The 23,870-nt window shown below is 43.0% G+C and overlaps 1 protein-coding gene across 12 annotated transcripts in view; it reads left to right on the top strand.

Annotated features, from left to right (window-relative positions):
• Positions 1-23,870, top strand: part of nrxn3b (neurexin 3b) — a 322,143-nt gene that overhangs the window by 130,822 nt on the left and 167,451 nt on the right. For 7 of the 12 annotated variants that reach the window (XR_003274576.1, XM_026193775.1, XM_026193776.1 and 4 more), the window contains 9 exons: positions 2,346-2,549; positions 4,132-4,158; positions 5,303-5,422; positions 5,813-5,925; positions 6,703-6,971; positions 7,339-7,529; positions 8,299-8,472; positions 9,259-9,285; positions 11,363-11,482. Coding sequence is in view for 9 of the 12 variants with exons in the window: in XM_026193775.1 (XP_026049560.1) it covers positions 2,346-2,549; positions 4,132-4,158; positions 5,303-5,422; positions 5,813-5,925; positions 6,703-6,971; positions 7,339-7,529; positions 8,299-8,472; positions 9,259-9,285; positions 11,363-11,482 (1,245 nt within the window). In the remaining 3 variants the exon portion in view is untranslated. The remainder of the gene's footprint in view (positions 1-2,345; positions 2,550-4,131; positions 4,159-5,302; positions 5,423-5,812; positions 5,926-6,702; positions 6,972-7,338; positions 7,530-8,298; positions 8,473-9,258; positions 9,286-11,362; positions 11,483-23,870) is intronic. The other 5 variants (XR_003274579.1, XR_003274577.1, XM_026193783.1 and 2 more) reach the window with 1 other exon arrangement.

The following is a 23,870-nucleotide window of genomic DNA, read 5'->3' as shown; positions in this document are numbered from 1 at the left end:
TCACTTTTAATAATGGCTCCATAGCATCCCACTGCCATATCTGCAAACATCTGGGAAAAACCTCCAAACTAAATCTGTTTCAACTCCAGAGTGGACATCATAGTTTGTTTCAAAGGGTGCTTTTTATGTTCTCCCTGGTTGCAGATTTATTCTCACCTCATTTTATTTACTTTTTTCCCTTCTACTGTGAGACCAGGACCAGACCTGGCTCACAAATCAATACATGCACTGCTAGTTAGGACATCCTATGTGGTACGTATGCATGTGTGGATGTGTTTTTTATGTGTACGCACAAGAGAGCAGAGGAGATACGAAGAGGTAGGGAGCCAGGGCAATTTAAAATTGGGAAGAACAATGTTGAGCCAAGGTTTCATTATCCTCCAGGCTACTGTACCCACACAGTCGACAGCTTGTTCATAGAATAGATTTTTACAACAGCCCTAAGAGCAACACAGACGAAAGTGGGATTTTTATAGCAGTGTGCTGTTTGGTGGGATGAATGGTTGAGTGATTTCACACTGCTTATACATGAATTTTGCAACACATCACACAAATTTTGACATTTAGGTGAGGAAAAATCCAATATTACTTATAATGCATTACCTTTTGCATGGGTAAACATTCGCCTCTAAATATCGACCTGGAAATGGCACCTTAGTCTGTAGTTGAACACAGTACGTGACAAGGGAGATTTCATCGTTTACATGTACAAACCGTCTGTGGTGTGACCCCCCCCCCACACACACACACACAGCCAAATGGTGGTGCATTTCTTAGGCCACGGGGCTATTTTTTCTTTTAAAAGCTGAGGTGTCAAAACAGGTATTTCATGGTTGGATACCCTTTTTAATCTGTCTCTCTCTCCCCAAGAGGCTTCCACTCTGCTGACAGTCTTCCTCTTTCTCCACCACACTCACTCAGGCTTTCTCAAAAGAATAGAAACAGAACAGTGTGGCCCAGCAGCCATCAAACCCTGTTTGTATTGTCTCTATTTAACTGCAAAATATTTTATATTATTTAGCACGGAACGGCAGCTTTTATATGATGTTAGCATATGACTGATTTTACATTTACAAAACGAGATCCTGTGATGAAAGTAAAGGCATCATCTAGCTAGCGCACATAGTGGGGAGTTGCCGGGGAAAGGAGGAAGTAGCATGATGATTTAATTTTCTGCAGTCTGAGCAGCATGTGTGTGACACTGACTTGTCAGCTGATGGATGATAACTACAGCAACTACAGCTGCAACTAGGCATGAGGGACGTGTGTGTGTGTGTGTCTTAGTTCCAAAAAATGAGCGCATGCAAGGATTCCTGTTCCAAATTTTAAAGTGGATGCTCTTTTCATAACAGACCATGCTTAGTGGGGTATATCAACCAAAAACCAAGAAAACTGGGTGTCCACAGAATCGGTTTCTTCCATTCCAACCTCCTCAAAACAATGAGACAAGATTGTAGACCTGCACAAGGCTGGAGTGGACTACAAGATCATCAGCAAGAAGATCGCAATCTTTCAGTATCTGCAAGGTCCTCCTGCTTAATGGATAGACCTGTCTTTACATTTTCCAGTGAACTCGAACTTGGTATGATTCAGACAAGGCTTGTGAGAAAGTGCTGTGGTCAGAACACCATCGTCACAGTCGAGCACAGAGGGGGAAAGATTATGCTTTGGGGCTGTTTTTCTGCTAAAGGTACAGGATGACTTCATCGCACTCAGGAACCAGTGGAAGAGGCCTTGTAAATCTTGGATGAGAACCTTTTTCCGTCAGAGACAGCACTGAAGATGGATGTAAATCCAACATGACAATGACCCAAAACATACTTCCTACTACATTTCTTGTAGTTACTGAAAAACTACAAGAAATGTCCTTGCCAACACAGTTTTCTGCTCCAATTATTAAGCAGTCAGTGACCTGCAAATCAATTCATATCCTTTATGTAATTTGATTTTCTAGATTTTCGGTTCATATTGTGTTTCTCTCCATTAAAATGAAACTGCCATAAACATTAGAAATTGTTCATTTCTTTGTGAGCAATCTTACAAATTCATGCCGGGATTAAATAAATATTTCTCTCACTGTATTTGTTTACTTTCAGGGCACACGTTTTTTTTTTTTTTTTGTAGATTTCATCTCCTGGTGCATAAACAGCTGTCTGAAGGAGGTGAAACATATGGAATGATTTGATTTGTGCCATTTATCATGTTATCTCTTGTTTTTGCACCCACGCGCTTGCCCGTGTCACTTTTGCTAATTAAATTAAACCCGCTAATTAAAGGTGTAATTAATATTTATGCCGAGTCGAGATCAGCATTTGAGCTTTCTCGTGTATTTTTTTTCCCCACAGAGGCGTCAATATTGTCTTATGACGGGAGCATGTATATGAAGGTGGTGATACCTAACATCATCCACACTGAGGCTGAAGACGTCTCCCTCCGCTTCATGTCCCAGCGAGCGTTCGGCCTGCTCATGGCCGCCACGTCTCGTGAATCTGCAGACACGCTGCGGCTCGAGTTGGACAGCGGAAGGGTCAAGCTGACGGTCAACCTAGGTATCGTATTAGCCGTCACCTCTCTTCCAGTTCCTGGGGTGGCCTTCCTGTTTCGGTATTTCTGTTCTTTTTGTAAAGATTTTCTTTATGGTCCAGACCTTCTCTCAGACCTAACACATACTAAACCCGTTTTGTAGTTTGTCTTTGTAGTTGCATGGATTGTTTTTGACTTGCCTGGACTGTAAGTTTTTATGCCTTGTTGCGAAGATGTCTTTGTAGATTTTATATCCATCAGTCTAACTCTTAACACACTTATCCATGCACCGCAGCACATCTTTTGAACTGGTCGTAGATCACTTTAGTCATGCCCATTATTGTGCACAAATGGATTTTCTTTCCAAAGACACACATTTCACTTTTGAATGATTTCAATAGATGGCATCTCTGACACATGCGTTAATTCAAATACACAAACACTTCACTTTATCTTCTGCCATCTATTCTCAACTGCAGGTAGGCGTTACTGCATTGTAGTGCTGCCCTGATAGTTTGCATTTTTATCATGTGGTTTGTTTCTTTGTCCGTTTTATTTGATTTGATTTCCCTCATGATAGCAGGTTCATGTTTCCCTCCATCCATTAGTAACCCTTGGTCTAGCTGGCATCTCCCATGCCTTGTTCAAAGATGGCACTCACCCCTTCAAAGGCCCAGAGCCTGCGGCCCGTCTGGCAAACAGCCCGATGCCACGGCACCTAGCTCGCCTGCAGATGGTGGCACGAGTGGTACATTTAAGTAGAGTGCAGGCCTTTATACCAGTAAGGCTGGAAGAGATAGACTTGACAGAAAGAATATGTCTTCTGGTAAAGTATTTGAACATAATAAAAGCTAAAAGTATAGAACATTTGTAGAGAATTTTCTTGGTCATTTCTAGTTTATGTTTGAATCTGAATCCAGTGTTATTGAAAATTCAGTTTAACTCATGTAGCTCATTTTCCACAACTTGCGTAGGATCCTCTGAAAGGGGGGGTCTTAAGGCCTCTGTGTGGTGTTGGTGCTGAGTGGCACGAGGCTGTTTGCACCCACTTTTCTGTTGCGGTTGACGGCACATGACCAGCCTGGTCACATGGATTTCAACCCGCACCTGACCATCACAGGCTCAGTTTTCCCCCTTAGGTGTGGATTTGAATCTAAGATTCTTCTTCTCCTGGCGTGCCATCTAAAACGGCTTTGTTTCATACAACTAGTACAGTATTTTGGACTCTGGGTGCTGGGTTGCAAAATCGATGTGGCCAATAAGTTGCAAGTGACCATTTTGAAACATGATGGGTTTTTAGGGGGGAAATGACACAGGTTTAAAAATGGAGAATAAAAAGCTTCAGATGGTTTATCCAGAGCAGTAATATTGAGCCGTGTTGGTCCAATATTGCTGGGTACAGTAATACTGATTAAAAGAATTGGACTGGGGATTACTTTTCCAATGCTAATATAGAAACGCTTAATGTCAGTCGCCAGCTAAGCTAAAATGGTCGCCAGTGTCATGTGACCGTCCCCGGAAGGTGGCTTTTTTTGCTCTTGGATGTCTGCAGCTGTAACCTTGAAGGATGCGATTTCATCTGTCACTTATTCTCCCCTCCCCATCTAGACTGTGTCAGGATAAACTGTAACACCAGTAAGTCAACATTCTTCTTCTGCAGCCTTCTTCCTTCAGTCAATGTTTGATTGTAGCCTGTGTGCTAGATGTAGAGGCAGGGATGTGTGAATGCAGGGGACTGAAAAGAGGATTTCTCAGATAAAAGGGGGGTATAGCCAAAGTTCAAAGCTATGCAAATCAGACTTAATGTGCTCTATATATGTTAAATGGCCCATGTTTCCAATTTAATTCAGACACTAGTTGTAAATGGTTTTTGTTGGTTTGTATCTACTCGTCTTTTGCACTTTCAGACTTTGTGGGCTGTATTGTTTCTCAATTACCCCGTAATAGATTGCAGTGTCTCTTTTTCCTGTTCTTCTTATTTAACACATACTGCAGAATATGGGTTTATAATGCGAAGTACAGCTGGTGTCAGAAGTCATGCTGTTATTCATTAAAAGGACCAATACTTTCAAAGTGCTCACAGTCTTGTAGAAAGGACAAAAGACAGAACACAAAGAGTCCTTCAGCTGTGTGTGTGTGTGTGTGTCTGTACTGAAGTGCTACATTATAGATGCCCTTTACGTTGATAGCTGCAGCTGTATATGTAGTTCTTATTATAGTAAATAGTGAATATAATGAAGCATTGTTAGGTTTGTGCATTTATGATCAGATATGTTCAGGATAATAAAATCACCAATTGAAATTTGGATTGAACCAGCAGCCACAATGCAGCAGACTCTGCTCTGAATCAGCCGCTCTGGCCTCTTCATCGGCTCGATGGGGCTGCATTGCCCCCTCGTGGTTACTTGGATGAATTACTTCAAACTAAAGCGCTCAATTAAAAGTCACAATAAAAAGTGTGTTTCTGGCAAAGTGTAAATTTAAAAATGATTGAACACTAGAAAAAACACTGAGTCTTTGTATGAGTAACAGCATTGCTGCCAGTTTGAATAACTTTTTTCCTCTGCTGTGAAAAACAAAGCAGATTTTTTGTAAGTATTTTCTTTTTTGTTTGAGTACCTCTAATCTCACTTAAAGCTCAGATGGAGGAGATGTTATCTGTATGTCGAGAGGAAGAATGCTTGGTTTGAAATTGAATTACTTTATTTGTGAAAACAAAGATTTGGTTTATGCTTGTGCCATCCCCGCTGTCCCTTCACTAACTAACCCTCATCTTCAGGCAAGGGCCCTGAGGTTCTTTATGCTGGACAAAAGCTCAACGACAATGAGTGGCACTCAGTGCGAGTGGTCCGCCGCGGTAAAAACTTCAAACTCACTGTGGATGACGACATGGCGGAAGGTAACGCTCTTGTAATGCATTTCTTTATTGTTTTGCTGAGATATACCAAACGTACATGATCTCGCATCTTTTTTCTTTGTTTGTTGGGCTGAATAATGTGCTTTTATTTCTACTGCTGATTTCGTTTCATGAACAGTTTACATAGAAATTACACATAGTGTGAAGAATTATGCCTTTCTTCACTGGAAAAGGCATGCCTGTTGCTTTTATTCCTAGTATTACTCATCCAAAACATTGTAAATTATGAATATCCTGGAAGTAAGTCGTGCTGGGTATGAGAGTTTTTTTCATTTTGTTCCACTAGCATTCATTATCCACACAACCAGGGCGTCTCGCTTCCTGCTGCTGGGTCATTCCCTTTGCCTCTTTTTCCTTTCTCTTCCCTCCCAGGTCAGATGGCGGGTGATCACACTCGTCTCGAGTTCAACAACGTGGAGACGGGTATCTTGACTGAGAGACGCTTTGTTTCATCTGCTCCTTCACCATTTATTGGTCATCTGCAGGTATTAAGAGCTTATCAGAAGCTCGTGTCCTGTATTATTCATTATATAATTCAAAGTCAGCAGCGGCATGTATCTGTGAGAGGAAATCAAGCATAGCTTGCAGGCTGATAGCAGATGATGTAGCTGACACAATAGGTGGCTGCAAGCCGCTTTGCAACCCACATCCACCCAGCTCCTCAACAACAGATGACATATTACATTATTCTGTCATAATTTATTTACCAAATAAATTTTATTTTATTACTCTGAACTTGGAGCTCTGAACATATTAACTGAGGCTGCTGGGTTTTTTGTAGTTGCTCTGAGGATGGGAAGGTCAGACTTTGGGGCAAACTTTGGTCAAAATGCTAAAATCTTTGCTTTTATAGAAATGATCTGTCTGTCTAATGTTATGAGTCGCTGTTATGGGTCAAGTTCATTCCAATGGAAGCAGCAAGTAGCGGTGAGGGTGTACGTGTATTTCGATTTGTTTTTTCAGTTTAGTAGATTTTATTTACCTCATTTTAAGACCTGCTAATGACATTTTTTAATATGTTCTAATATGTAAAACTTTAGAACTTGAAGAGGGTGTACTTTTCTTCACACTATAATTAATGTAAGGTCTGCTGTCAGTGCTGTGTGAGAACCACACCAGTCATATTTTATTCCTTGTGTATGTTTTTAGAGTTTATTAACTTGCTATGATTCCTCCAGTCTTCGGTTGAGGTCTCTTGGCAGTTTTGCTCACTACACAGTCGTGCTTCACAGGTAGTAATAACAGCACCATCTCTCCCCCAGAGCCTAAAGTTCAACGGTATGCAGTACATTGATATGTGCAAGAATGGCGACATCGACTTCTGCGAACTCAACGCTCGCTTCGGCATGCGTTTCATCATCGCCGACCCCGTGACTTTCAAGACTAAGGGCAGCTACCTGGGCTTGGCCACTCTTCAGGCGTATACCACAATGCACCTCTTCTTTCAGTTCAAAACCACCTCACCTGACGGTTTCATCATCTTCAACAGCGGAGATGGGAACGACTTTATTGCCGTGGAGCTGGTTAAAGGGTGAGTGGGACGAGCCGTGTTCATGTTTTATTCAGCAGTTGGAGTCCAGATATGGATTATACATTTTAAATAGCAGGGCTGATGTGGGTACAGTTGGTACCTTAAGGCTTTATGAATTTAACAGAGAAGCCCAAACAAATTGATCCCAAATCTCCTTTTGCACATAAACACGATTGTGCTGGGAAGAAGATTGTTTTCTCTGTCAGTTTAACTCCGATTAGTGTCAGAGCAACGTGAGGTGATTGTGAGAGTTTTTCCATTAAAATTTAATCCCTATTGCAAGATAAAAAGAGACCTACTGCACACACAAAATACCCCCCTCCCCAAATACTGATGTGTTCATCTGCTCCTTCTTCTTCTCTGCCAGATTTATTCACTATGTCTTCGACCTGGGAAATGGGCCCAGTCTGCTGAAAGGAAACAGTGACAACCCACTGAATGATAACCAGTGGCACAATGTGGTCATTACCCGAGACGCTTCCAACACACACACGCTCAAGGTGGACGCAAAGTCAGTCACCCAGAATGTCAACGGAGCCAAGAATCTGGACCTCAAAGGTACCTGATCTCACCTTTTCATCAGCTTCTTCACCTGAAATAACATTATGTCTTCATCTAAGGTAAATAGCAAGTAAATAAAAGCACAAATGAACAGTTTACTCACATAAGTATATACACTATACCAGCGGTCCCCAACCCCCGGGCCTCGGACCGGTTCCAGTCCGTGAGTCGTTTGGTACCGGGCTGCGAGAGTTGAGGCTCAGGTGTGAAATGTCTGGTTTTCAGGGTTTTTATCGGTTTTCAGCGTTATTTTGTTTTCGTTTTTATCGTTTACTCGGTTTTCCTGGGTCTTTTCACGTGTGTTATGAATAAATCTTCTTTTTTTCGGTACCGGTACAAGTCTTATTTTGTTGTATTTATCCGCGACACCTTAAAGGCCGGTCCATGAAAATATTGTCGGGCATAAACCGGTCCGTGGCGCAAAAAAGGTTGGAGACCGCTGCTCTATACTATGAGTCAGGGGTTACCTGAACCTAGAGTTACTTTTAATCCAAAAAAGGTTTGTAAATGAATTGTATCAAAACAGTTCAATATCAGATTATTCTTTTAACCTGCACCAGTAACGTCCTGGAATATCTTGTGGATATGCTAAAAAAAATTATGTTTTTCAAGTATTTTATGTGTATTTCATTACATTTAGACAAAGTCAGCCCACAATTGCTGGCTGGAGCTAAATAGTGACACTATATGACAAATCGTACCACTCTTCCTCTCGGCAAGAAAGTAAACAACAGTGATGTAATCGCATATTTTCCTCAATTTTCAGGCGACCTGTTTATTGGAGGTTTGGGACCTAACATGTATCAGAATCTCCCCAAGCTGGTGGTTTCTCGGGAGGGCTTCCAGGGCTGCCTGGCCTCGGTTGACCTCAACGGCCGTCTGCCAGACCTCATCAGCGACGCCCTTTTCCGCAGCGGGCAGATCGAGCGCGGCTGTGAAGGTACAGATGGCCTACAGCATAGGAGATTCCTGACCTGCTGCGTGAGATTTATTAGACTAATTAGAGAGCTCTTCTGTAGCCCCCCCTAAAGCCATTTGCTGGCACCGTTAATCCTCATTCTGCTTTCCTTTGCCAGGTATTTGTCACATTTTAGGATAATACTTGGAGTAGAATTTGTCAGTCTGTTTATCTAATATCAGCTTTCTGAGCTTTTGTGTTGCATTCGTATATTTAATGATAACAATATGTTGTAACCTCAGGAACAATTCTAGATTGCTTTACATTGTAACTCATTTAAACCGAGCACTTTTCCTCCTAAAATTCACGTCCTAAGGCTAAACTAACGTATTGCTGTTACAAAATATAAACGAGCTGCTGCCAAGGTTGTATTTTTTACAGTAAAACAACCCATAGCTCTTTTGACCTATATCTATAAATTGAGTGCTTAATAAATACATTTTCCCATGCTAATGCTTCAACTGTATTGAAATGGAATTGATTATTCATGCATATGGAAAAGGTTACAACACATTTCCTCTAGAGGGCAGCAGAAGATTAAGATAACAAACACTGCCATTATGGTGAACTCGTATAATTTAACACCTTTATTTTTAAGCAGCTCAGCCCTCACTAAAAAAAAACCAGTCAGCGCCCCTCGCCTGCTGCCACAGTAACAAACTTGTACAAGTTTTAAGAACACTAACGATGCTGCTCCCCACTAACCTCTACTCTTGTTTTCCGCTCTGCTCTGTTCTGTTTGTTATTTTTCTTTCTGCGCTAACAAAGTTGGTTTCACCAAAGCCGACCTGCAAGGTAGAGGGTTAAACTCCGCCTCACGGAGGCCTGCTCGCCTGAAAGTCTGCTGTGTGCAATGCATCGTGGGTGTCACCATGGCAATAAGGACCCCTTTGTGTGCTGCAGAGGTGGCTTGCTCTCTGAAAAAAATAGACAGAGAATGCTGGCAGGGCAAAAATGAGTAATCAAGCAAGTGTTCAATTATTACTTTTTAAATTATTTGTACTTTTTTATACCACAGCGCGGCAGCAGTGTGATTGTAACCACATCTGATCAGATATGTAGCAGAAACTGGCAAACTCGGCTTCTTTCAGGAACACATCTGATAACGTTGCGCAGCGACTTGGAGCGCACGTGTAATTAAAGGGAGTAAACAGATCGGGTCAGATAAGTGATGGACTCGTGTCGACGGTCCAAAAGTCTGGTTAAAAGCAGAGGCAGACAGTTTGTGGGAGTGCTGTGTTCTTGAATAAAAATGCCAGTTGTGACACATTGCAGGCTGGCGCAGACAGCAGAAAGAGGCTGTCGCAGCACATCTAAACACTCAGTGTGCCGCTGATGGATCAGACCTCTCTTTCTGTCTCCATTTTTTTTTTTTAAATAAAAAATCCATCACATCTGCTGCTTTACCCAGATGAGTGTTGCTATTATTTTTTTCCAGAGAGGAAGCAGCCTGCTGCCACAACACTGGAGTTCAGCAAAATCCTCCATCTCTAACAAAACAAGCACCGATGTGTTTGATTCGCGCTGATGAGCCGCTCGTGCCCGTGCGGTCTCTGGGTTGCCTGGTTGACCACCGTTACTGTCCATTACACAGTAAATGCACTTTCAGCTGGCAAACTTGCTCTGTTTATTCCACCTCAGATGTCTTCTTCTCCTTCTTTTCACATTGTCTTGCACAAGACAACTGCTCTTAAACTGTGTTTACTTGCATTTGTCTGCCATGTATTTGGACTGTTTATTTAATTTTTGCTTTATTTAATTTTGTTTGTTTCTCTACGGTTATCAGAAGGGTTACTGTCAAGTTTTTTCCCCCCCCCTTTTGTCTGTCTAGACTCTCACGGGGTGGGGGTGGGGGGGTTGTTTATCTCGTTATCTATGCTGTGCGCTTGTCCTTATCTGCATTCCCTCTCAGTAAAAGTATTCAAAAGTAAGAGCTATGTGTGGCGTGTAGAGGAATAGCAAACACACATCCAGTTTGACTTTGAATACCCTCCTCAACTCCTGTCTGACTGAAGTGCATACACGAGGATATGCACTGCGTGTTCTCGAGTACTCTTTCCGTTTTCTCTTCGTGAATTCCGTCTGTCCAGTGTATCCAGTGTTCGCCGTGTATTCTCTCGCAAGTATTTGTCAAGGAAATGACCGGGCTCGCTTTTTTAATGCCATTTTTTTTGTCTGTTTGTTTTTTAAATGTGGGTATTGTTAAATGCAGTTTTGAATCCATGAGCCGTCTGCTAGGAGGTTTATGTCTTGTCTTGCCTGTTTTATAGAGGGAATGCAGCGAGTTTTACTCTGATAAAACTATTTGGAAACATGTTGGAATGAAATGAAGTGCATGCGCGTCCACCCGCACACACTACCAAAAAGAAGGAAACTTAACAGTGTCATCACATTAGCCCAGACGGGGGTCCAAGTCATTTGCAGCAACGTGTCTTAAGCGCTAATCGGAGTGCATCGCACACGCTGCAAGCGGCGTCTTCTACAGCACTTTTTGCAGTAATTAACTGAGAGTATATGCTGATGTTCCCCCCAACCCTGCTCAAAGGGCGTGAAGTCGACGCTGCGAAAACCTGGCGCCTGTGCGTCGCCTTCCCAGTGCTACAGCAGCTTTACCCAGCAGGAAGCAGGATTCATCAGGCAGTATTTTTTAAACTGCATTCGCACTGCAGGTCAGGCCTCGTGTGACGACACTGTTTGCTCCTTGTTTTTTTCTTCGAGGCCCACATGGTGTAGACCTGTCTTTCTAGAGTGCATTCCTTCTGCATGGGTCCTGCATTGTTTAGCCTCAGCGGTCAATCTTATCGTTGCTTGACTGTGCACCTGTGGTATCTCTCTCTCTCTATGTTTCTTCTCCCCTTTCACCCTTTTTCAGGGCCCAGCACCACCTGCCAGGAGGACTCATGCGCCAACATGGGCGTGTGCATCCAACATTGGGAGAACTTCACCTGTGACTGCTCGTTGACGTCCTACTCGGGGACCTACTGCAACGACCGTGAGTGCTGCTGGCTTTAGGATTTTTCTGCATTTGCCTTACATGTGCATTAAAGGGGGACTCCAGAGAGAAGTAGAAAGCCTTTAAAGGACAATGCCTCATGGGCTTTGAAGGACAGTTGATTGAGGAAAATTAAAATATGGAAGGCTCAAAGCCAGCTCATCTCCACAACAGTGTTATCATGTGGAGGTGCAGCACAAAGTTGATGGAATCCTCCTTTAACACATGATGCACGAGGTGCACAGAACAGCACAAAACTGCACAATACTGCAAGGTTACAGTTCATAAGTCGTACCATTATACATTCTTATGCACATGCACATTATTATATTTCACACTCTCCATGCTAAAAACTGGCTCGACCCATGAACTCACGCCGTCCTGTGTGCAGCACTGAGAGCCGCATCCTTGACTCAAGGACTCGTTGATTCAGGCCTGTTAAGTTAAAGCTTTGTTAAAAATGCTGCATGAATTCGGAGCTGAGAGTGTGTTGTGATCTTTAAATGAAGCACCTGAGAGATGCCGGCAGTTGTTAAGGGCATCTATTTTTTTGCTTTGTTGCAGGTGCTTTGACGTAACAGGTTTGCTTGATGTCGTGAGCTTTCGCGGTTCGGGCTCGGGAGTTAGCCCGACCGCAACTGATGATGTGTAAAATATCCACTTCTGCCTCAATCGCCTTTTCATAAGCGTCCTTCAAATAGCTTTCGCTAAAGACGAATTGCGAGTTTGTGTGCGTGTGTGTCTGAAAGTGAGGGAGAAAAGGGATCTCTTATCCCCATGACGACAAGGGACTTCCCCGCAGTAATCACGGTTGGCGGTCTTTCATTTAGCGTTTAATAGTGGGGGCACAGCGCTGCTGGGCCAGACTAATGAGGTGGTGGAAGCTGTTAGGAGAGCTGCTATCTGTGAGTGCTGGCATCCCCTAATCATCCAGACCTTTCTGATGTCAGGCCCGGCTGCTGTGTATGACTTTATATCTCTCGGTTCCACATTTCTTTCTCTCGCTTTTTTTCCTTCTCTCCTTCTCACTTCCCTCTCTTTCACGATCCTCTGACGCAGTGTTTTCCACACGGGGGCCAAACAGCCGACCTCAGCTCTCACTCGGTGATGGGAACTGAGTGTTTATGTGTTAATTAGTGATGAGAAGCCCTCATTAATTCCCCCCCGGCGCTGCCCGGGATGACATAGAGGGAGGTCTCATTGATTTCATATCAACAAAGATGTAATTCTTCTTGAGACACAGGCGCTTTTGACGGTGACATATTTTACATCTTTGTGACTCTGCAGGTTTAGGTTCGCCTGCTTCTTTTGGAAATAGATGTGCACTAATATTGACTAGGCTGTCCAAGCGTGTAATAGTATTTTTAGCCGTGCGGTATTAGTCTTAATGAGAATTTCGTGGCTGATTTTCTTTCTTTGCGTAACTCTTTCGAGCAGTTTCTCTTTACTTGTTTATGGCAGAAAGGAGATGAAGAGAGGTGAAAGCCAGGCAAACAGGCACGCTGCTGCGGGAATACTCCAGTGCATTGGAGTTGTGCTCGTATTGCACAAGTGTGCATGACTCCATCTGCCTGAGATAAAGGGTCTCGTTTACTTTTCTCGGATTGAGCCAATCTTCCGACGTCCACTCTGATGCCTTTGCTTCCTGTGAGGTTTCTGGAGCCCCTACAGAGTAGTCACGCACCACCAGGTGGCAGTAAATCCACAAGCTGGACCGCACACCGTCTCCCTGTGCTGGGAGAAAATGAGATGCAATCCCCCGAGCATGAAATCAGTTTTCCTGTTATTTTCCTCCGCTGCTTTGCCTCTTGTCGTTCTCTCTTTCTCTATACATCCCACTGTACCAACCCACAGCCCTCTCGCTGGCTGTAGTTATTGATCACTGAATGAATAATATCTTCCGGACATTGCAAGAATCCAGTGTATTACATGTACAATTTGTGATTACAATACAGGCATGTTGCCAACAATTTTCTTAAGTCCTTGCCTTTGTGCGTGCATGTGTGTTCCAGGCATCTTTTATTCAGCAAGCGCAGCGTGAGAGAGGGAGAAAGATCTTCTAATTAACAATGTGGGAGTGGAGCTTCTCCCTCGGTCTCTCTGCCTCTCCATCTCTCTTTCTCCAGCAGATAGCTGCTAGCAAATATCATTAATTGTCTGTTTCTGTGGCTTCATCTCTACCCATTGTCCAAATGAAGAAACTTGAATAAAGTAAAGTGAACACTTCTGCCAATAAAGCCACTATTTGCGATTGTTAGCACTGAGCCTCTGTGCCCTCTTCTCCATCATAGCTAACAGGTCGCTAGGTGGTGGAAAAGATGAAAAAAATAAAGGGGAAAAAAGCGCCTCAGCAGGCGAGAGCTATCCACACTGCTTCCATTTATTCCTGTGTACCCTTGCAGCCTGCACATTGTGACTGCACACCTTCACTTATGGGAACGTGACTGTGGAAATTCAGAGGGCTCTTTGAACCTCGCAGGCTGTTTTCAAAGCCTCTCGGACAATCTGTAGGTACATGTTGTGCCCAGCACTGCTTTAAAAAATGGTTGGGGGGTTGGAGGGGGTTTATCCTGCTGGGTTCTGGCTCACTGCTTTTGTCGTGCTCATTTCCATCTCCTTGTCGTCTCACATCCTTTCCCCTTCTTCTGCTCCGCTCTGCTCTCCTCTGCTTTCGGAGCGGACCCTCTCCACGTCTGGTTCCGTGAATGCCGCAGAGTTTCATTTAAATCCAAGGACATGAGAGCTTTGGGCCAAGCAAGAGGAGCAATCGGACACTCCTCTTCCACATCCAGAGCAATTACTCAACTTACGTAATAGAATTATCTCTGCAAAGGTCGCTGCATTGTTCTACTGTCAGGGGCATGGTAAACAAACAGAAAGGAGAAGTGGAAGAGGGAGCAGGAGGCGGAAGACAGGGAGCAGAGCACTGTTCGCCAGTTTGACGCTCACATCAGTAATTGCACAGATAGATTTAGTGATGAATTTCACTGTCAGTGCTGTGATTCCTTCAGAATCCCTCTGCTCCAGCTTTTAGCCAGTGTCCTTAATTTATTTTTCCAAGGCATGCACAGAGGGTTGCGACCATATCTGCCTAACTGCTTACACAATTGACAACAAAACAGCTTTATTACTTCGTTCACTATTTATAAGAAAATAATCATGGCGTTTGCCACGTATTCATTTCTCCTCCGCTTGCTTAGCAGAGGAACAAAAGAGGTCGGGGCACAATGTATTTGCCTGCATTCACAATGTTCTAGTGAGTGGAGAATACACAATAACCACGGCATTTTCCCACTATTTACTGATGTATCTGCTCAACAGTATTAAATCCCGAGGGGTAGGGGGGAAACGGGGGCGGCCACACAATGCAGCCTTTCACTTTGATATGACGTCGATGATGAAGTGATGAAGGGTTTTTAGAATGAAAAAGCAGGTGAACGTGCAACACACACCCACGTGCGCACATGGAAATACCATCTGTAGATATGTGAGAGCGTCGTGTGAATATTGAAAGGATTTTCATCGGAGCATTTAATATTTTATCGTGCTGTCTCTGTAAATAGGATTGAGTAGCTCGAGCTGGCCGGGGCCGGCCAACAGGTGTGGAGCAGGGTTTGTTATGCAGCGCCCTCCGACAGCCGTTGGAGCTTGGCTTGGTTTCAGCTGGGCACAGATGTAGCACCTTTACATCATAATGCATGGACAGCGATTTCAGCCAGCAAATGCATTCGATTTGAAGATGAATCGGAAAGGTGGAAACGAGCACGCCTTCTTTCATCTTCATCTCACAAAAGCCCGTGTTTTCATGCAGAGTTTGACAGCACCTTTCTGGTGAAAGAGGGCTTATAAGTGGAGCATAGCAATACGAGAACATTTGCCTATAAATACCACAGGTGGATCAAAAATGGGCCAAAAAGAGCTCTACGGAGAATGATTTGTCCTCAGGGCACAACCTATCCCAAAAGCACACTTTGGGAAAAAAACTGTCGTAGTATTTGAGGCAATCGTTTTAGCTAGAAATGTTCACGTGATTCAGCAGCCATGTAATCAGGTGGCTTAAAGACTGCCTGCAGTATCATCGAGGTTTGGGAGGGGGGTTTAGATGCCGCTTTGAAGGAAGTTGTTGTTGTGTAGCTGTGGCTCGAGGAAAAGTAATTGCCCGACATCAGCCCAGTGGAATTGCCTGAAACACAAAAATACAGAAGAGTGCACAAACATAAAGTTGCTCCTTCAAGGTTTATAATCTCCTTTCCGCTCTCCATCACTTTGTCACTCGGCTTCTTTGTCCTATAATATCTGTATTAGAACCAGAACTGCATGTCCAGCCCCGGAGGAGGTCTAACGAGCTGCCCCGCTATTGGCTGATCAGGCTAATGATGCTTGCTCCAGCACTGCATCGTGTCACTGTGATAAGACTGGATGTCACTCGTGTCAATCGATGTGTCACCGTCGTGCTCAGAGCCGCGGTATAATTGGATATATGCAACGCCGTGGAGCCTAAACGCCCCGGGGGCAGAAGAAAGAGAATGGATAAAAAGATGGAGGAGAACAGTGGGAGATGTTCATCCTCATGAGTGTCAGTAAATGGATGTGTTGAAGAAATATGCACTTTTCCATATTCATACATTTACAAAGTATTGCTGTGGTTCTGAACCATTACTTGTTTTGTTTTTTGTTTGCAGAATTATCATAAAGAGCTTCCAAATGTCAAGTGAAAGGTGACGCTTGTGATGACAAGCCTACAAAGTTTCACCTGATTGTGCACTTTCCCTTAGCTCAGCTGTGCCATTTAGCTGCTTCAGCTCGTTGTTTGGCCGGCTACAGAACTTGGGTCTCATTAAAGGTGCCCTGTGGAAGTTAGTTGGGGACTTGGCATCTTTTTTTTTTTTTTTACTTTTTACATTGTTTATACTGCTAGAAGTCAATGTCACTTTTTTTTGCCACATCAGCAAAGTATGAAACCAACCAAGCGTCTGTATGTCTATCACACTCTACATCCCACCCAGACTGCAGCAAAACTGTGATTTACATCTGCTTTTATTCCAGAAAAACATCATCTTTTTAATTGGCATTCCAGCCACTTCCATGTAATCTCAGAAATCCAATACAGCTATGCTACTGTGTAACGCGAGCTCAGTCTCAACATTCAAGTCAGAACGTGACTTTTCCATCACTTCCTCTCTTCTTGAGAGAATCTTGCAGAGTGGCAATGGCAGATGTAGTTAGAAGTAGCCCCCGACGTTCTGGAATAAATGTAATTAATTCATTAAATTAATGAATAATAGTTTAATTCACGCTACAGTGCTGCCACTTGTAGCTTCGTAGCTTCCACTTATATATCCCTCTATACAGAAGAAAGCCTTGAAAATGCTGAGAAAAATACTCGTTTGCTTCTCCTGCATGGCAGCTTATTATTGATAAAAATCAGATCTGAGCAAAAAAATCTGAATTTAAAAATGAGTCTTGTATCAAAAAAAGCAAACTGCAGCCTTTATGTGCTTCAAAATTAATTACTAGCTAGTAAAGAGATGGCTCACCGGTGCTGTGGATGGGACGTTGATGCCAGCCCTGGCCAAGAACTAGAAAATGCTTAACTAGCCATATATATATGAGAGTATGTCAGTGTTGTGTGACTGAGGTTTGGGGTGAGGTGGAGTTGTTTTCGCTGGCTTTCATGCTTTTTCTAAACTACATAATGCACAGAATTGTAGTCCGACAGAAGAGTAAGCTAGTACACGCTAAAAAGGCCAAGCATATAGCGTGGTAGCGTTACATCTCGGTTACTGCACCCAGGATAAGATGTTGAATTTCTCCCAGCATGGCAAACAAAAGCACGATTTCGACTGCTGGCTGTGGATGCACAGTGCAGCTCGGGCTTTCTGCGAGCTGCTTCCATGAGTGAACGAGGGAGATGTTGCATGGGACGGGAGAGGGAGGGAATGATTGAGTTGAGCACATTAGAGACAGTTACGATGAGGGGCATCCATCTGTTTTGGTGCACGGCGGGTAACCTTGAGGCTGTCAGAGCGTTCCCAGCATCCACCCTGTAGCCCTCACAGGCTGAGCCCAGCCACAGACACATCCATCAACACATGTTCTTAGACACATTTCAGCTGCACCAGCAACACATACAAATCACCCAATCAATACCTTGAACACACAGCCTGAACTGAAGGGTTTCGATCGGGAAGATTTTTTTTCTTTTGCAGGTGTGTAAGGTGCATGTTTGCTTTGTTGTAGTTAGAGTATTAATTTCAGATTTGCATCACATTGTCACATGCACACATACACAAACACACACATATAAAATATATAAACAAAATATACAACACTAAGATAAATGTGGATGTTTCGCTGCTGTTCACCAAGCAGCAAAACAGCAGTAAAGAGCTTCAGTTAAATGAATGCGTATAAACGGCCAACTAGCTTAATGCACAGGACTGCACTCCGCCATCTTGCTTGTAGTCACAGGAATGGATTTATGCACACTAATACAGACTGCTCATGGAGCAAACATACACGGAGCGAGCTTGGCTTTAAAATTTATTTAAGTTTTGCATCATTTTAATGGGGTCTTATCACACATATACAAATAGACATGTATGCTGCTGCTGTTTTGCTGCTCTCCTCTGTCTGAGGCTCTCTGAGGCTGTCTTAATTCTCTGCTAAAGATGTTGTTACTGCACTCTAATTTTGCATAGCAAATATTTCTTAGCTGCTATAATAATGCTTAAAATTTCACTTAATGAACTCCTAATGAATACTAATCATTCAGATTGTTACTTTACCAAAATTTTACAGCCTCTATTCACTGCTTTTGCAGCTGTTATGGCTATTAAGGCATTAATTTGACTCCCATGATTATTTAAGCTCTTAAGTGTGTTTGGCTGGACTGCAGATGGTAGCGTGATTGCATTTTCTCTCATTGCTGCATTTGTCTGTTTTTGGGCAGGCTTCCTAAATTTTCTTTTTCCATGTGTCCTGTTTTTGTACAAATACCTAGTGAGCTTTAGTTTACGTATGTGGTCACAAGGGGTTGCGGATGAAGTTGTTTGTTTACCTAACAGTGGGGAGGATCAATAGGAAGCTTCTCATCACTTTCTTTCCTCGCTACACTCAACAAATGCTTGTGCAGTGTGGCGGATGGTTTGGAAAGGCCACACAAATTCAAGTTATTTGTCACTGGCCGACAGCATCCCCACTCTGTACTCAATTGCAGCAGCGAGTGTCTGCAATAACCCTCTTTCCTCCCTGCTGCTGAGGCTTCACAACACCAGTTTAGCAGATTGTGGATCAACAAGTAAGGTGAATTAGTCTGATTCTGTTCTATCACTCTGTTGTTCTCGTTCTCTCCCCTTTTCTCAGCAGTGTCATCACAGTGTCACAGTCTCTCCACTCCAAGCACTTCATGGACTTTATTTACTCAGAAACCAGGAGAACTGGATATATGTTTTAATTTGTGTTCTTCTCAGAGTCGATCTGTATGTCACACTGGCTTTAAACCAGGCTTGGATAGACTTGAAAATAAGTCGTACTGTATGTCTGATTCCTACTGACACCTTTGCACACAGGCGTTTACAAGGTCCTCTCCCTTTCAAATAATTCTTAGCACCTGGTTTTGCAATTAGAAAGGAGCGATTTCAACCAGAGGGCAGTTATTCAGTCAGTTCAGTTGCCATAGAGAGGTCACTTAGTTATTGCATCATTGTGGGAGGAAGCAGTTTGGCCCTTCAAGCTAAAACAAGAAAGAATTGGCCAAATTGCGCTGGCTGATAGCTTACAGCCATTAATTTTAACCATTTAACAGCTCTCAACAAAAGAACCCCTGAAGGGCGCTTATATGGCGAATACAGTTCTTTGAGAAGAAGGCCAGGGCGTTTAGTTTCCATGTGACGAAACTGATGGTTTTCATCAGGTACAGTAGGCATTTTAAAAGCCAATTACCTCTGACATTTTTATTTTCAAAGAACTGACAGTAAACTCTCCAGAGTGTGCAAGAGTTCAACGCACAGGAAGAGCTGGATGTACGGGATGCACTTACCTCAGTCTAACGACCCTGAAACAACAAAGACTGTGATCTAAATGTATTCAATAAGAAAAGAAATATATAAACTGTCAAAGCATTTCTTTGCATTTTAGCAAATTGCCTCCTTTATGCTAATCACAGTAGGGAAAACTGTGTTTCACACAGCAGCACACACAAAAATGATTGCAACCATGTAATAATGATTGCATGTGTAATGAACTGTAGCAACAGGTTTGCTTTAAAGATGCAGAGCATGTCTGTGACCCTTTGCAGTCAGTTGCAGTTGATGTTTCACAACGGCAATAAAGTAGCAATTAGACAAAGTCTGTCTGCTATTAGTTTGTGAGCGTTTAGCGTCACGAGACACGTCACAGATAAGTTGCACAGACTGACTCTGATTGGTTGCAACATGTTTGCAGATTAGATTACAACTGTTTACAGACCTTCATCAGTTTGTTTGAGAGTGACTGCCGTCAGCCTGAGTCAGACCACAACTGTTTGGTGGCAGGTCGCCTCCCACCTGGCAACCTGTGCAACTGCCTTGCGATTGAAATTCGTCACTCAGACCTTTGGGCCATTAATTTTTCTGTCTCCTTCAATCACAAAGAGGCTGCTAGGTCCTATTTTCACTAGTGTGACTGAGACGTAATGTTTGGTCATGAGGTCTCATCATATTGCCTTGAAAATGCACATTAAAGATCCTTCATTTCTCAGCTGGCCTACCTCGAAATAGAGCAAGTTAGCCATCTTATCTTATCTTGGTAATATGTTAAAATCAGGGTTTTGCAGCATACAAATGTCACTTTCTTGGTTTCCCTTGGCTTTCACTATTTTTGTAAACATACATAATGTAGTGGGCTTATACATAGGAAGCATTAGAAGGCTAAAGGATCTCAGGCTGACATCCTATGTTGTCCTCACCCACACGAACAGCATCAGCATCTGTTAGTTTTGCTTTGAGTGTAACTTTTCAAATTTGATGTGACCCTGGGGCTGCAGTGTGATGACTTCTACTCAGATCTATTTATTGTTTTGCAGCCAATCCTTAAAAGACCCAGGTTTGTTGTCGAACACCCACACAATTCTCTTTTATTATTAATAAAGAGGATATGGGATTACTGTACTGTAGTGATTCGTATTTCAGCATGCTTTCTCTTTGCCCTTTCCAAAAAATAAGATCAAGCAGATTGAGATGGTTCATTCACCTGTTGGATGCTATGTTGTGTTCATCATGTGGATTTCTAGCGCTCCTTTCTGGTACTCAGTTTATTGAGGATATTCCTTTTTGGTATCTGAATCTCACACACACACAAACTGGGGATGACTCATGTTCTATAACCGACATCTGACCAAACACTGCTTTAGTAGTTTAAAGTTGAGAAATACCACATGCTTAGTGCTTCATGTTCACCTCCTCATAATTATCAAGCTCTCAGCTCAAGTTCTCGTCCTGTCTTTTCCTATGCTTTTTTTTTTTTTTATTCCTCTTTTCCTCAGCCTCTTTGCTAGATGTCAGCAATTACTGTGTCAGCAGCTTCCCAGTTCCTCACTTAGACCCCTAAAAATGGCACTCACAGACTTTTCACTGTAGATTTTACACTGAGGTGCCACAATATTAAACTATGTAGGTTCCCTTTCTGCCAGCAGCGCCGTTGACACCTTGGAGGATAGACACAAGGCTGTGGTTCTTCTGGGTCTTCTGGATGCCGGGTTGGGGCATCTGTGGATTGTGGATCCCGTGCACCGTGTAGATGTACATTTAGATCGGGTAGATTTGGGAATTAGACGAGGGAATTTGGAGGCCAGGTGACTTTATCTGAAGGGATGTTTTTTGTGGTAGCATTTTAAAGACTTGCCCACAAACATCCCTGAGCATTTCCATTTTAATAGAAGGGTCAGTGTTTTGGGGTTGAGTGTGAGTTAGATGGTCAAAGGAAGGGGTCTAGGTGTGTGAAACCCCGTCATCCTAGACTGGTTTTTGGTATGGAGGGGGGAAAAAAGAGCTAGAGCATGTATTTCTGGGCATGTAAAGCTTCTGTTATCTTTCCTGTAATGAAACATTACCTTTTTATATTTTCATATATTTCCACTAAAGTGGCTCATCTTCAGCGTGCTTTAGGAATCATGACATGAAAAAAGCTTCCTCTCTAAAGGTCATCATTTATATTCATTATACAATGGCCTGGATGAATAAGTAATCCTGATTTGCTCAAGGGTTGTTGATTAATTTCACATAACAGCACTCTTACATACTATACTAAGTCCTTGTCCTTTTATTCTTTATTATCTAAATTCATGTACCTTGTTCAGGTATGGCTGCTGCTCTAGAGCAAAGGAAATGTGGATTCAGATGAATGTCGGCGGTTCCAAACATGCATATGACCACAATCAGACCTGAGTTTTGTCTTTGGACTGGAAATACATTGAGTATGAGTTACTAGAATTCACTGACAACAGTTTGCAGACAACAAAAATAAGCTAGTTAACAAATTAGCACTCATATATGTTTAGACTTTAGTTGAAAATGACTTTTAATTTTTATCTGATTATGTCTAACTCTTGTAATGTTGCCCAGTTGATTGAGTTGAAATTTTTAGAGAGAAGATGAACAGAATAAGTAGCAGTAAAATGATCAGCCATAGCTTTGCCCGTGTTTTACCTTCTCTGTATTTACGTTTTAGGGACTAATGGAAAATAAGTAAACCACATTGTGTGTGCAGTTGTCATATTCATAGCAGGGCCCTGCTACAGTACAGCCCAGTCACAACCCTGCACATAATATGAAAGCACCCTCTGCTCCTCAAAGTTACTGCACCTTTCTTGCTTTCCATAGGTCTTCTTCTCTCTCGCACACACACACACACACACACACACACACACACACACACACACACACACACACACACACACACACACACACACACACACACAAATAGGACACTGATGCCATTTAGATTAGTATCCCATGTGACCAATGCTGACATGAATTTGCTGGGTGACAAGGGACCCAATTACAGCAGAGAGCTGATCGTCCACGGACCAACCGTTTCAAATTGTCTCCCAGGCGTCAAGCAGAGGGAACAGGAAAATGTGTATTATTGAGTGTGTGTGTGTGTGTGTGTGTGTGTGTGTGTGTGTGTGTGTGTGTGTGTGTGTGTGTGTACTGTATTTGTCTGTAACTGTGTCACTCTGGTTTCACATCTTTGAGAGAGAGGCTAGGATAAACACCAGGGTCAAATACATCACTGTGGCTAAGAGTAACTCAGAGTGACTGCTGTCAGTCTTGAGATGACAAATACAAGTTATGAGCTGACACACACACAGACACACACATGTGCACACACACACACCTTGCATTGCTATGTGGGCTTACTCATTGACATTATGCATTACTTGAGCCCCTTACCTTACGTTAACCATAATAACTCAACACCTAACCCTGAAGCTCAACCCTAAACCAATCTCTAATCTTCACCTTGAAACCAAGCCACCTTGAAAAAGCAGTCCAGGTCCCCACTGTGACACAAGTCGCCATGAGTTAGTGTCCAAGCAGGTTAAAGGCCCTGCAATACACACACACACACACAAATGTACCCACTTTAGGTGGTAGTGCGGTGCCAGTGTGCTCTTTCAGCCATGATTAGTGTCTTGGTAACTTTTTAAGAAGTAAGAAAAAAGAGGGGGCTGGAGGGGGTCATCATAAGTTTATCGCTGTTTTTACAAAGCAAAAAGAGGCACACTGCTCTGTTAGTTGGCATGTTTATACCAGCTGGGCCTCGCAGACGAAAAACGTACTCTCTCGGTTCAAATTTGAAATGTTAATCTTTTCTGCTAAAAAGCACTGCTTCAATATAACGAGCAATTTCCAAAGGTCACGACGATGCAGTGCAGAGTAATCATCGCGTCAGACACAACATTACGCTGCTGAGGTCCTTTGTATATATCATTTTGTTTAACCGCTCTCTCGCTTTTCTCTGCTTGACAGCTATCTTAACCAAATCTAGCTCAGCGCATTGATCAGTTGGCCTTTAACGGCCAAACAAATACTTCCTGTGGTGACATAATTGATTGTAATCAATCTTTCTCGGCTGCAGCTGTCCGGCATGCTGCTGGCTCGGACTCGAGGGTTGCATTGCGACGGTTAAGCCGAGCGTCTTCGGGTTTAGGTGTTTTGCATTTACATGCTCTGTGCATGCTCACTTTAGCAGCTGTGCCGTCTTTGTTCTGTCTCGGGCTATTTTCAAACCTCGTTCACTTCAACACGCAGCCTTCTCCTCTGCCCCACTTCTTGAAATGTCTCTGCGGCAACGTGAACCCCGCGCTCTGCAAGTACCGTTTGTTTTCCCTCCTCTCCGCCTTTGC

Source organism: Astatotilapia calliptera, chromosome 15, assembly GCF_900246225.1.
Source record: "Astatotilapia calliptera chromosome 15, fAstCal1.2, whole genome shotgun sequence".
NCBI lineage: Eukaryota > Metazoa > Chordata > Actinopteri > Cichliformes > Cichlidae > Astatotilapia > Astatotilapia calliptera.
The sequence above is the reverse complement of the archived record's forward strand: the minus strand, read 5'-3'. Positions and strand labels throughout refer to the sequence as shown.